Source organism: Hakea prostrata, chromosome 1 (genome assembly GCF_041222555.1).
Source record: "Hakea prostrata isolate BN-2017 chromosome 1, UWA_Hpros_2, whole genome shotgun sequence".
Lineage (NCBI taxonomy): Eukaryota > Viridiplantae > Streptophyta > Magnoliopsida > Proteales > Proteaceae > Hakea > Hakea prostrata.
Genome location: NC_142600.1, coordinates 22,763,495 through 22,776,231, shown reverse-complemented (window position 1 = coordinate 22,776,231; position 12,737 = coordinate 22,763,495). Strand labels below are relative to the sequence as shown.

Genomic DNA, 12,737 nt, shown 5'->3' with positions numbered 1-12,737 from the left:
AGAACTCACTCTAATCTGGCAATAAGACTCTTTCAATTTGTTGACCATCAACATGTCTATAGGCTTTGCCAGAGGGCTAGTACAAATTGTTGGCCATGTCTGATGGTGTTGCTGAATCCATAGAAGGCTTCTTGATATATCCTGAAAGAGAATACTCTTTTACAGCTTGGCTAATACATGACCGTTAAGAAATGAGGTAACAAAGAAAAGGAGTAGCTAATTTAGGAAGTAAACAGGAGATCTCAGGTTAATAAAAAGATCTTAGTTCATCAGGTTATGAGTCTTATGATAAAACATTACAGTGCCAATTACAAAGGTCTAGAACTATGCATCTCCAAGCATCTTCTGAAAAGGATATCTATTGGGACAACAATTCTTTCTTCCCCTTCCTTCTTTTCTTCTTTTTTTTTTTTTTTTTTTTTTTTTTTTTTTTGTGGGGGGGGGGGGGGGGGGGGGCTGTTTACAATGCACATGATAGTACATGCCCCTAAAATCAGACTAATCAATACACTTACCTCTCCACCAAATGGCAAAGTCACTCCAGTGGTAGGCAGAGCTACTCCATCCTGAAAATCAGCAGAGGCAGCAGTTAAATATTAAAAGGAAAGATAGCAATATTTCTCTAACTGCTTAATAGAAGTGAAGGTTTCAATCTATAACTCCCCTATTATAAAATTTTTAGGCAATAAATGATTGGCTACAAAAAAGTCAATTAAAGTGGCACAACCAAGTTTGATGGAAGCCCTTAAATGCTCCTATACGGAGAACTGATTTAATCCAAATTGAAGAATTAAAAGAACTAGGAGTAAACCTAAGATAACCTAAAGAAAAGTGGGGATAAAGGATATGCATAGCTTAGGCCTTGTATTTAGTATGACCTTAAAAAGAGCTGATTGGGAGGCAAGAATCAGACAAAGGCTTGTTGTTTCATAAAATTTTTAAGCCATGAAGCAAGTAGCATTGGATTAACAAGGACACATTATGATTCAAGTCTTTGGAATCAAACTCACAGACTGGAGCAACATAACGGCAGCAGCAGCAGATTCAGATTCAATTGATATGATAATTTTGACACATTATTGATTAAAAAAATGCAAACATTAAAGTCCAACACCATTTACAAAAAACAAGGAAGCAATCAGCAATGCAGATAAACTGCCTTTACCTCAATGCAGATGATTGATGTTCTCTGTGCACCAACGTTCACAACACATGCCGTAGAAAGGCCATTACCAAAAGCAGCAGCAAGACCTTCCTGATCAACCATGTTAAGAAAAATAAATAAAAGTAGCAAGTTAGTAGCCCAAGTGATGACTTAATAAATTACAAGAATACCAAATGCACTAGTAAGGATTTGCTTAGCTATAGTGCAATCACGTGTCCCCAAAATGGGACACTGATGGAGGACAAACATGAAGCGAAAGGGGTTAAAACACTGTTAACGTGCACAAAGTTTCAGCCACTTAGCCTTGATGGAATCATATCGAAAATCTTGTGCAGACCAAGACCAGAAGACTTTAGGACCTGTTTGGTTACATGAATCTAGAGATTTCAAATCTCTGAATTCATGAATACAAGATTTATACCCGTTTGGTTGTGAAAATCCTTGGATTCATGAAATCTAGAGATTCATCATTTTACACTAAAAATGTGAATCTGTAGATTTATGGGGATGGGAGATTTTGCCCCTACTATAAAAGCACTAAACATTTGCGCATTCACAAAAATCAACCAAACAGTTTTTCATAATGACATTTCCACAAATTCATGTTAACCAAACAGTTAATTTTATGATTTATGACTCTATAGATTTGAAATCTCTAGATATTTGAAATCTCCAGACTCATGTAACCAAACAGGCCCTTAAAGAAGGGCCAAAATTGTCTATCTTGGAGATTTAGATGTTTAGTTTTTAAATTCAGATCAGAAGATAGCTTAAGTTTCCATTTTTGAAACACAGTCAATCCTTCAGTAATTTCTTAATTTCTGTTCTAAGTCATAGCATATTACAAGGTTTAGTTTCCACTTTTCAGTCAAGTAGCTTTCTATTTTATTGGAACTTGAGAACCAACTCACTATCTCCATACAATTGTTACAGCCCTTAAAGGTTCCCCACGAGTTTGAAGTTAATGATGAAGCTATTTTGTCTTGAGTCTCTCTTATTACCCTTTTTTTTTTTTCTGCACCCAAATATTATCTGGGACCTGGGGAAGCCCCTAAAACTTTATTAATAGGACTAACAGGAATACACAAGGGGGGACTTAGCCCGCCTTACCCCAGCCTGTGGCCATTCTTGCTCACCCCAACAGATAAAAAACTCCCCCTCCTTCAACGACATCTACATTCTAAATACTGGAAGACCACCTTTATCCTTGTGCAGAATTCTCTTAAGATTTTGAAAATTTTGTTACTTATCCACGGTAAGTGAAACAAAGGGCTAGGGCCTTCCTCTAAGAGCTAAACTCCTAGTGTCAACAAAGCTCACTGAGAGGGTTTAAACACCTACTTCTATTTCCATATTTCTTCTTCTCTTCTCTTGTTTGAAACTGCTTGACTGGGAACTGGAATTTGGCATTGCCTTTGCTGGAAGAGGCCATCAAATCTGCTATTGGCCATCCCAGGGTAAGCAGTTGAAGTGTGATGCTGCTGCTGGCTCCTTCATTCAAACAGGGCTGCTATTATTTTGAGACTTGTCTATTTGCTGAAACATTCTAATTCCTTACCCCTTCTTCCATCCACCACACCCCTGATGCATTTACAAAATCTCCATTTCACAACACCTCCTCTTCATTCCATCCAAAATTTATTTCCTCCATACATATGCTATCTAATCTCAAATTCTCAATCCATCCTTGAAACTTTGATTCTAGCCGTTAAATTCAACCAATCTTGCAACATTGGCAAATCACTAACAGTTCCCCACTCAACCCAATCTGGAGCCAAACTGTTGGCTATTTTGGTCTGCAGCCGCCTAGTTTCTGCATTGGCATTTGAGATCATCCTCTCAATTCATATTCTGGTGTTTGACATCATCTCTCTCGATCCAACCACTGGAATTGATTCCTTTCAGCAGTCTATTATCTAATTCTTCATCATATGATCCAAAGTTGATCAATATCTATGGGCTGACTTGACAAATAAAAACCCTCACCTTATTTAAGGCTAAGTTAACCTTAATTTTAGCTCCACAAATCGATAGATGGATCCTTTCCAAAAATTTCTACAGGGAGCAATCTGGAAGGCAATTTAAATAATCTAGAGACCTCATTGTTTGGCTCCCTTCCCCCACCAAAACCTTCTCCACCTCTTCTGCCTGGAACCTCATTAGATCGATCCCATGGCCCTAAGATAGAAGTGGCCCCCTTTGGTTTGGTTCATAGGATACCACTGGAATGCATTGTTCGCCAGCAACACCTTATGGCAGCCATATTGCGAAGGCACTTAAGAAGGCTCTGTAACACCGTGTTTGCTGTGACACATTGATAACTATGCTAAATTGCTAATGAGTAGTTACCAACACTTTCTTGTTAGGAATTGTTAAGAGAGACCAAATTCAACATAGTTGGCTTGAATGACCTGACGTTTTAAATAGTAGATCATGAATCCAAAGGAAGGTGGGTAGAAGGAGAAAGAATCATATTTTCTTCTCTTTCTTTTGGAAAACATTATCCTTCACCGGAACTTGCCTTTTCCACCTCTTATTTGTGATAGTCCACAAAACATATTTTCCTTTTATTGTTTGTGCAGTCAGTCCTTTCTATATTTCTGTAAAACTCAACTCAACTCAGCCTTATCCCAACAAAATGTATCAGCTCCTATTTCTCCAATCAGCTCGATTTGAAGCCCGACAGGATTCCATTCCTAAGTCATACATTTCTTCCATTTTAGGCCCAGCTCTAGCTCTTTTGCACCTTCAATTTGAATTAAATCCCTTCATCTCGCTGGAACATTCTAAGGCCTCTGTTGCACATGATCATGCCACCATAAATGAGTTTCTCGCAACTTATCATGAATATGAGCAATGTGCAAGTTTGCTCTAAACTGTTCATCTCCTCTACTTTTCTCACATATTAACTCTACCAGTGTTTTGCTGCCGGTCCCAAGCCCGGGTAAAGGAGGAGGGTTGGTGCGTCAGGTCGGCAGCCGGCACGGAAAAAAATCTAGCCAAACCTTTTTTCATGGATTTGACCTTATATGATAAAAGCTATGCTAGGGCGTTCCCCGACAAAAGAAGCGACGCACTACACTATGACCCGGATGTAGTGATAAGTGGGCAAGGGTTAGCTAGGGCGTCCCCTGTAAGCGACGCGTCGCATCAGCGCCCGGATGCGGTGACAAGTAGGCAAGGGTTCCCGTGCCGTGGACGAGTGCGGGTAAAGAAGCTAGTCCATAAGCGTAGGATTAGATTGGCATCTTGGAACATAGGATCTTTAACTGGTAAGAGCTTAGAATTGATAGATGTTATAAGGAAAAGAAGGATTAATGTAGCTTGCATCCAAGAGACTAGATGGAGGGGTAAAAAAGCCAAAGAGTTGGATGACTTTAAACTTTGGTATACTGGGGATAAAACAAATAAAAATGGAGTGGGTATAATAATGGAGAAAGATTTAAAAAATGATGTGGTGGATGTTAAAAGAGTGGGTGATAGGATTATTGCAATCAAGCTTGTAATGGAGAAAGAGTTCATAAATATAATTTGTGCATATGCACCTCAAGTAGGATTAGATAAAAGTCTAAAGCTAGAATTTTGGGAAAATATGGATGGATTAATGCAAGGAATTCGTCAAGGAGAAAAGATTATCATAGGAGGTGATTTAAATGGACATATTGGAAAAGATCAAAGAGGATATGAGAGTGTTCATGGAGGATATGGTTTTGGAGAAAGGAATGAGGAGGGGATTTCAATTTTGGATTTTGCTACTGCTTTTGATCTATCTATTATAAATACTTACTTCAAAAAGAGAGATGAACATTTAATTACTTTCAAAAGTGGACAGCATAGAAGCCAAATAGATTTCTTCCTAACTAGAAGGACTGATAGATTGTTGTGCAAGGATTGCAAGGTGATATCGGGGGAAAGCTTAACTGCACAACATAGACTTGTGGTCTTGGATACGTGCTTAGTCCCAAGAACACATAAAAGGTCCAAGGTAAACTATCCCAGAATAAGATGGTGGAATTTGAAAGGAGAGTACTCTAAATCCTTCGTTAATGAAGTAGTCAAACAAGGAAAATGGGATTTTAAAGGGGATACTAATGCAATGTGGAATGAGATGGCTATGTTTATTAAGAAGGTGGCTAAAGATGTTCTAGGTGAATCAAAAGGAAAGATCCATTCTTATAGAGAGACGTGGTGGTGGGATAGTGAGGTTTAAGCAGCCATTAGGAATAAAAAAGCTAGTTTTAAGACATGACAAAGAACTAAGGATGTTGAGGATCTTCAAAGGTATAGGTTGGATAGAAATGAAGCCAAGAAAATTGCGGGAAAAGCAAGGGAAAGGAAGTATGAAGAGTTATACAATAAGTTGGGCATAAAGGAAGGGGAAAAATCTATTTATAAGATAGCTAAGATGAGGGATAGAAAGAGTAGAGATCTTGAACATGTTAGATGTATTAAAAATGGAGATGGTAAAGTATTAGTTTGTGAGGAGGATATTAAGAAAAGATGGGAAACCTATTTCTCTAGTTTATTAAATGAGCATTCGTCAAGCACTTATGTTTCGGACGATTACACTTTTCACCAAGGCACCAATGTCCGAACTTATATACGTAGAATTTCGATGTCCGAAGTAAAAGAAGTTTTAAGGAGGATGAAACTCGGCAAGACACAAGGTCCTGATGAAATCCCAATTGAAGTATGGAAGAGCTTAGGAACCCATGGACTAGTTTGGTTGACTAAGTTGTTTAATAAGATTATGAGCACAGGGAAAATGCCAGATGATTGGAGGAGAAGTGTTGTGGTTCCAATTCACAAAAATAAATGAGATATTCAAAGTTGTAATAACTATGGGGGCATTAAATTGATGAGCCATACGATGAAATTATGGGAGAGAATAATTGAAACCCGTTTGAGACACTTAACTACCGTTACGGAGAACCAATTTGGGTTTATGCCGGGAAGATCTACAACGGAGGCTATTTACTTAATTAGGAGACTTATGGAAAGGTATAGAATGTAGGAAAGATCTTCATATGGTATTTATTGACCTAGAAAAAGCTTATGATAGAGTCCCTCGAGCATTAATTTGGCAAGTACTAGAGAAAAGAAGTGTTGCACGTAAATATATAGATATAATTAAGGATATGTATGATGGTTCGGTCACTAGTGTTAGAAGAGTGGGGGGACAAAGTAATGAATTCCCAATAACAGTTGGGCTACATCAAGGGTCAACTTTAAGCCCATATCTATTTGCACTGGTAATGGATGAATTAACCAAAGACATTTAAGATGAGGTCCCCTGGTGTATGCTTTTTGCGGATGATATTGTGTTGATTAATGAGACCCAAGTGGGGATTAATACCAAATTAGAATCATGGAGATTAGCTTTGGAATCAAAAGGCTTTAAACTTAGTAGATCGAAGACAGAATATTTAGTTTGTAACTTTAGTCATGATCGGGCAGATGATGAGGTGGTGATACTTGACGATAAAGAGATTCCTCAGAGTGATTGTTTTAGGTACCTAGGTTCAATCATAAGTAAAAGAGGTGATTTAGAAGATGAGGTTTCCCAAAGAATTAAAATAGGGTGGATGAAGTGGAGAGGTGCGTCCGGGGTCTTATGTGATCGGCGTATTCCATTAAAGCTTAAAGGAAAATTTTATAGGACCGTTGTTCGACCAGCTATGATGTACGGTGCAGAGTGTTGGGCTGTTAAAAAGAATCATATAGATAAACTCAGTGTAGCAGAAATGAGGATGCTAAGATGGATGAGTGGCAAAACTAGGATGGATAAGATAAAAAACGATCATATTAGAGTTGGTCTGGGAGTTGCTCCCATAAGTGATAAGCTTAGAGAAAGTCGTTTGAGGTGGCACGGCCACGTTTAACGGAGACCTATAAATGCTCTTGTACGGAGAAGTGATATAATCCATATTGAAGGAACTAGAAGAGCTAGGGGTAGACCTAAGATAAACTTAGGAGAAGTGGTGAGAAATGATATGTATAGCTTAGGCTTTGTATCTAGCATGGCCTCGAACAGAACTGATTGGAGGGCAAGAATCCATGTAGCTGACCCCATTTAGTTGGGACAAGGCTTATTGTTGTTGTTGTTGTTAAAGGTTCTTCATTTACTGCCCAACAGTCAGCCCATACATCACTGTTGGTAGTGTAACTGATATACAAAATTTCCCATGAGTTTTAAGAAGGATACACCCACCACACCACACTCTAGACTAACCCCACCAGTTCATCCACCCTATTCTAATTCTTTCTACAATATCATCCTCTACCTCTCCTCCTTTTGTCATGATTGATCCTAGTTATCTAAAACTTAAAACACCCTGTAGTATTATAAATTTTCACCACCCTATTCCCAATCCTATTTACTCAAAAACTAAACATTATACACATTGCTTTTGTTTGACTATCTTAGAATTTTTTGATATTAAGGTTGGTCACCATAAATCCAACCTTGCATTTACCCCAGAATTTGTTTCATCTATCAAAACAATATCATCTGCCAAATGCATGATCTAAGGGATCTGTTCTTAAATATCTCCAGTCAACTCATCCACTATATATATATATATATATATATGGGATCAGAAATTAACCTTGGTGCTGCCCAAGTATTCAGGGGTGGAACCAAGATTCAACATTGGGGGGGGGGGGGGAATGAAAATCCAAATAACCTTCTCCTTGGGGAAGCACTAATGCTTTTTCACCACACATAATGTGTGGGCCCTTATAAGACCCATTGGGGGTCTCTCTGAATTGTTTTATTATATTAAGGCATAGACCAACATATATTTTGTGGGCCCCACGCATTTGGAATTTTTTTTATTGATAATGATATTTTTTGGGACAAAATATAGGTAAATTAAAGCAACAATACAAAAAAAAATGGGCATATGATTTCAACCCTAAAATGTCATATGCAACCAAAATTTTCTTTGGTAGGAGATGCAAACCTTCTTTTTTTTTTTTTTTGGGTAGAAGATGCAAACCTATGGTAGTTAGTTACCTTACTAACTATAGACATTTTATTCACAATATAAAATCAAATAACAAAAAGTGTAGAAGAAATAAAGAAACAGAGAATATAAAACCAAATAAAAAATTAACAAAAAAAAATGAGAAAAAGGGATAAATAAATTGAGAAAGAGAAGAGTACCAAATTGTTGAGAAGATTTTTTTTCTTCAAATTTTCCTTAACCCACACTTATAGAAAGGGAAGATAATAAATAGGAAGAAAAGAAGAGAGAGGAGACAATAAATAGGAATTGAAGAGTTAGTTTCTAATTAGGAATGACATTTTGAATAACCTAATGAGATTTTTTTTTAAATTTCCTTAACCCACTTTTATAGAAAGAGGAGAATAAATAGGAAGAAAGGATGAGAGAGAAGAGAGGGGAGAATAAATAGGGATTGAGGAGTTAGTTTTAATTAGGAATGACATTTACATGCATTATTTTACCTTTAAAAATTGTTCTCACTATTGGAGGGGGGCAAATAGTGATATTTCACATGTGGAAAGAGAAAAAACTGAAAAAATTAAAGAAATTAATCAAAATTTTCAAAAAAGGAGGGGGCCCCGGCCCCAATGTAAGTCCGCTCCTGCAAGTATTATCAAGAATTCACTACTTTGGCTCCCTACCAATCTCATGCTGGTCACTACATCATTATAATATCAAGTTATATTATGTATTTAATCAAAATGTTTTTCTTCTCATACATATCCAGGAACTCTATCATGAGCTTTTTCTAAAACAAAGAAGACCATAAGCAGATCTAATGTAACCCCGGGTTCTAGGTTAACCTTCAAGACCTTTCCTTAATTAGAAGTTAGAACTAGAAAATAAATAGGCTATCAAAGGGTTAGGGGTTTATTGATGGGTTTGTTTTGGGTAAAGAAAAGGAAACTTTTGGGTCATGGGATGTTTGGAAAATTATGGGTTTTCCTATGGGATGGTCTTGGAGAGGAATTTAGGTTAGCTAAAACCTTGAATGGGCTAAAGAATTGTGAATCTTGGTTATGGGGAGGTTAGGGGAGGTTTTAGGGTTTTAACAAATGTTAAAATGGGCTGGTGGTTTTGAGATCTAGTAGGGTTTTAATAAACCCTAACTGGTGGAAACTTTGGAGGGAAGTCAATTCAACTTGTGGGATGGGATGGGGAGGGTTTAACAAATAGAGAAAAGGGAAACTTGCAATTATGTATGGGATGGGTTCTTGGAATTTTCAAGAATCTTGATTATGGATCTTGCCTTCTTTCTTTTCTTTCTTCTTTCTTTCTTTCTTTCTTTTATTTATTTATTTTTTCTTATTCTCCCCCCCCCCCCCTTTTTCTAAGCTGCTGCAAGATCAAGATAGGCAAGAAGGAGGGGAATGAGGAAGAAGGGTAGGAAAGGGGTGCTGCAGGGTTTGGGAGGGTAAGGGAGGTTTCTTGAGGATGCTGCAGGGTAGCGAAGGGGCTGTAATGGGCTGCAATGGAAGGGGAAGGGCTTGGGAGGTCTTGTGATGGAGAGGGAGGAGTGTGGGGGGTTTCTGCGTGGCCTAGGGAGGGGGGAAGAGGGGCTGGAATGGGTAGGGGAGGGGGCTGAGATGCGCTTACTGGTTAAGAGAGGTTGCTGTTGCACTGGAGTTGAAGAAGGTGGTCACCAAGAACAACACTGGAATTTTCACAAAATACTCAGCCCAGGTCGTGTGGTAGCCTCCCATGACTCCAAGCCCTCAAATTATATTAACCTTCAACTGATCAACTGATTTCTTTACATGGAGGTGTTGTCTATAAATAGCCTTACACTGAAGAAGTTCCCCCCCCCCCTTCTCTCTCTCTCTCTCTCTCTCAATCGGTGCTGCTCATTGTTGGCGCGGTTACTTCTTTAACAACCCTCATGAATAGAGACAGACAAAGGACATGAGATGCCGATCTCAATGGCGTCCTCAAAAGGGTCGGAAGGGGGAAGGAGGAGGAATTCAATACCGGGGGGGGGGGAGCTTGGAAAGAGAGAGAGAGAGAGAGAGAGAGAGAGAGAGAGAGAGAGAGAGGGAAGGCACGATAGAGGATAGACGAGTGAGCTGGATAGGAGGATGAATGAGACAAGTGATGGGAGGGTCCAGGGAAGAGGTGGGCCTAGAAGGCTGGGCTAAGAAGAGGTGGGGGGGGGGCGCAAGGGATTGAAGAAGTTAGACTTGGACTCAATCTTGAAAAACTACCTGGACTCAATCATGAAAACCTAGTTGGACTCAACTACTTGTAACAACAAAAAAGGAATCTTCAAAGATACTTGCAAAACTAATTGCCAACTTAGTGACAACTAGGACCACAAAAATAGAAAAATAAAATAAGAATTATCTAAAAGGAACCTGGTAAACAGATTCCAACCAGGACTCTCACTAGGAATCTTAGTTATCTTAACTACTTAACTATGACACAATCAATTAAAGAAAACAAAATGGTTTTTGAATCCTCATAAGGCAAGGAATCTAACCAGGCTTAGGAGACCCCAAGGAGGGGCATAAAAATGACCATAATACCCTTAGAGCATTTGGCCGGCCCCGGCTGCCATATGTCCGGGAGGCTTTTGGACCCAATTTTCAGGCCTCCATGGGCCAGCTGACCCTGGTTAAATCAAGATCTTCCCTAAATGTCCTACATCGTTCCATTTGCCTCCTAAGTAAATAGATACCTCCCATGGGTACCTTCCTGGCATACAACTAAGTTGCTTATCCGAAATATAGGTTTCTTATCCCAGGGAAGCTCCAGTTACTTTCTCCTGTAATGTCGACAAACTGCATTTGAGTTAAGTTTCTGTAAAATTGCTAAAGCTTTGAATGTCACCTTTATTTTTATGAATCAGTATCACAATGCCTCTCCATTCATCCAACATTTTCTTTGTACCTAAAATCTTATTAGAAAGCTAGTTGGACATGATAATCAAACAATTCCTTCAAACTTACATAACTCGATCAGGATACATTAGATGACTATAACCTACTAAGATATCAGTAACTTTCATTATTTCCAGGAACTTGTAAATTGTATGTCATATAATACAGGGATATCCCAAAAAAGAATGTTAACCCCGTATAAGATATGATACTGCAGTTTTTAACAATTGTAATCCGGGCAGGCGGAGCCTTGATAAGCTAAACTAGCACAACAAGTCCCAAAGAGACAATAAAATACAGTAATTCAGATAAAAGTCAATGTATCTGGGCAAGCTATTACCATCCATTTTCACACTTTTAACAACTATTCAAGTGACCATAAGTCGAGATGGATTTCACTTAGTTTAAAATAATAATTCAATGCAAGTACATCAAAAGATGAATTGGAGGAACAGATGTCCAGTGGAAAAATACTTGTATACCTGGTGCACCACTGCTGATCCAAATTGCAAATCCCGCAGTATAATTGACAACATCTCTTTTATTTCTGCATAGATAAAAATGTTGAACCATTTAAGCTGCAATAATATCAGAGAACAGACATTTCTGGGATCTTACCCAATGTCATCAAGGGGAAAGGTGGTTCAATGTGAAACCTATGCATCTAATCAGACTAGACCTAGCACTACTTCAACAAGACAGAAACCTTTGAGCATGCCTGGGCTGCTGTCTGGAAAATAAAGTATGAGCTCTGTATAGTATGTGATGTTATTTCTCACACTGAGTCCATTTCTATACTTAATTCGTACTACCTTGGCGACTTGTGCAGTTTCACACTAGTGTTAAGACCTTTAGTTAAACGGGTCTACACTCTTAAAGGTAGGATGGGCTTCATGGAGAAATGGGACTTGAGACATGGGTCACGTGTGAGAAACAGTTGCAGTGAGATGGGAAGAGGGCAATCAGCTAAAGAGGGGAACTCTTAAGGGGGAGTGAGGAAGGACAGTTATTGGAGTATTGAGTGAAAAAACAAAAGAAATGAAACTATGTTAAGGTATTTTGATAGAAAAACTCAATGCCCACAATTTTAGTTTATAGAAGTCAGAAATAAAAAAGATATGAACCATTTCCAAACTATTGTGGCAGTAAACGGTTGAAAATTTGTGGACCATCATCTAAAGAAGCTCATATTAATGAGCCCATAAAGTAGTATTTTTCCCATGTGCTTTCATTTCATAAGCAATTACAATCATAGTTGCAGCCTACGGCTGCTACTGAATTTCTCGTCATTGTCATATTCCATCATATTCTACAAATCTGCGCTAAGTCAACATGGAAAAATTCTTGATCCAATAAACTTCACTATTCGAATGAGATAACAAACTGATTCAGATTGGGTGCTTTAATTGCTGAGATACTAATCACCACTCAGTTAACTTTTGAAACATCCAAAGTAATCCTTGACAAAATGCAGCCACAAACAGACACATTTGATATAGGACCTTACACTTATCTGTAGGTTAAATTTCAACACGAAACAAGCATAGATAGTTGTTTCTGCCCAACACAGCCTGGATTTTTCAACAGAATTTGCAATAGCATTGGGGATGTTAGGTGTCACAACTCACAAAGCTGTTGATGGTTGCTTCTGCCACCAGCTGCCATGTGGCAAACATTATGAGCCCA

General features: G+C 38.4%; 1 protein-coding gene across 2 annotated transcripts in view; it reads right to left on the bottom strand.

The window, feature by feature from the left end:
• ARP9 (actin-related protein 9) overlaps positions 1-12,737 on the bottom strand; it is a 56,253-nt gene that overhangs the window by 18,998 nt on the left and 24,518 nt on the right. For both annotated transcript variants that reach the window (XM_089135853.1, XM_089135861.1), the window contains exons 9-12: positions 11,534-11,598; positions 1,166-1,255; positions 516-566; positions 10-141 (exon numbers count right to left, since the gene is read on the bottom strand). In XM_089135853.1, the coding sequence (XP_088991979.1) occupies positions 10-141; positions 516-566; positions 1,166-1,255; positions 11,534-11,598 (338 nt within the window). The remainder of the gene's footprint in view (positions 1-9; positions 142-515; positions 567-1,165; positions 1,256-11,533; positions 11,599-12,737) is intronic.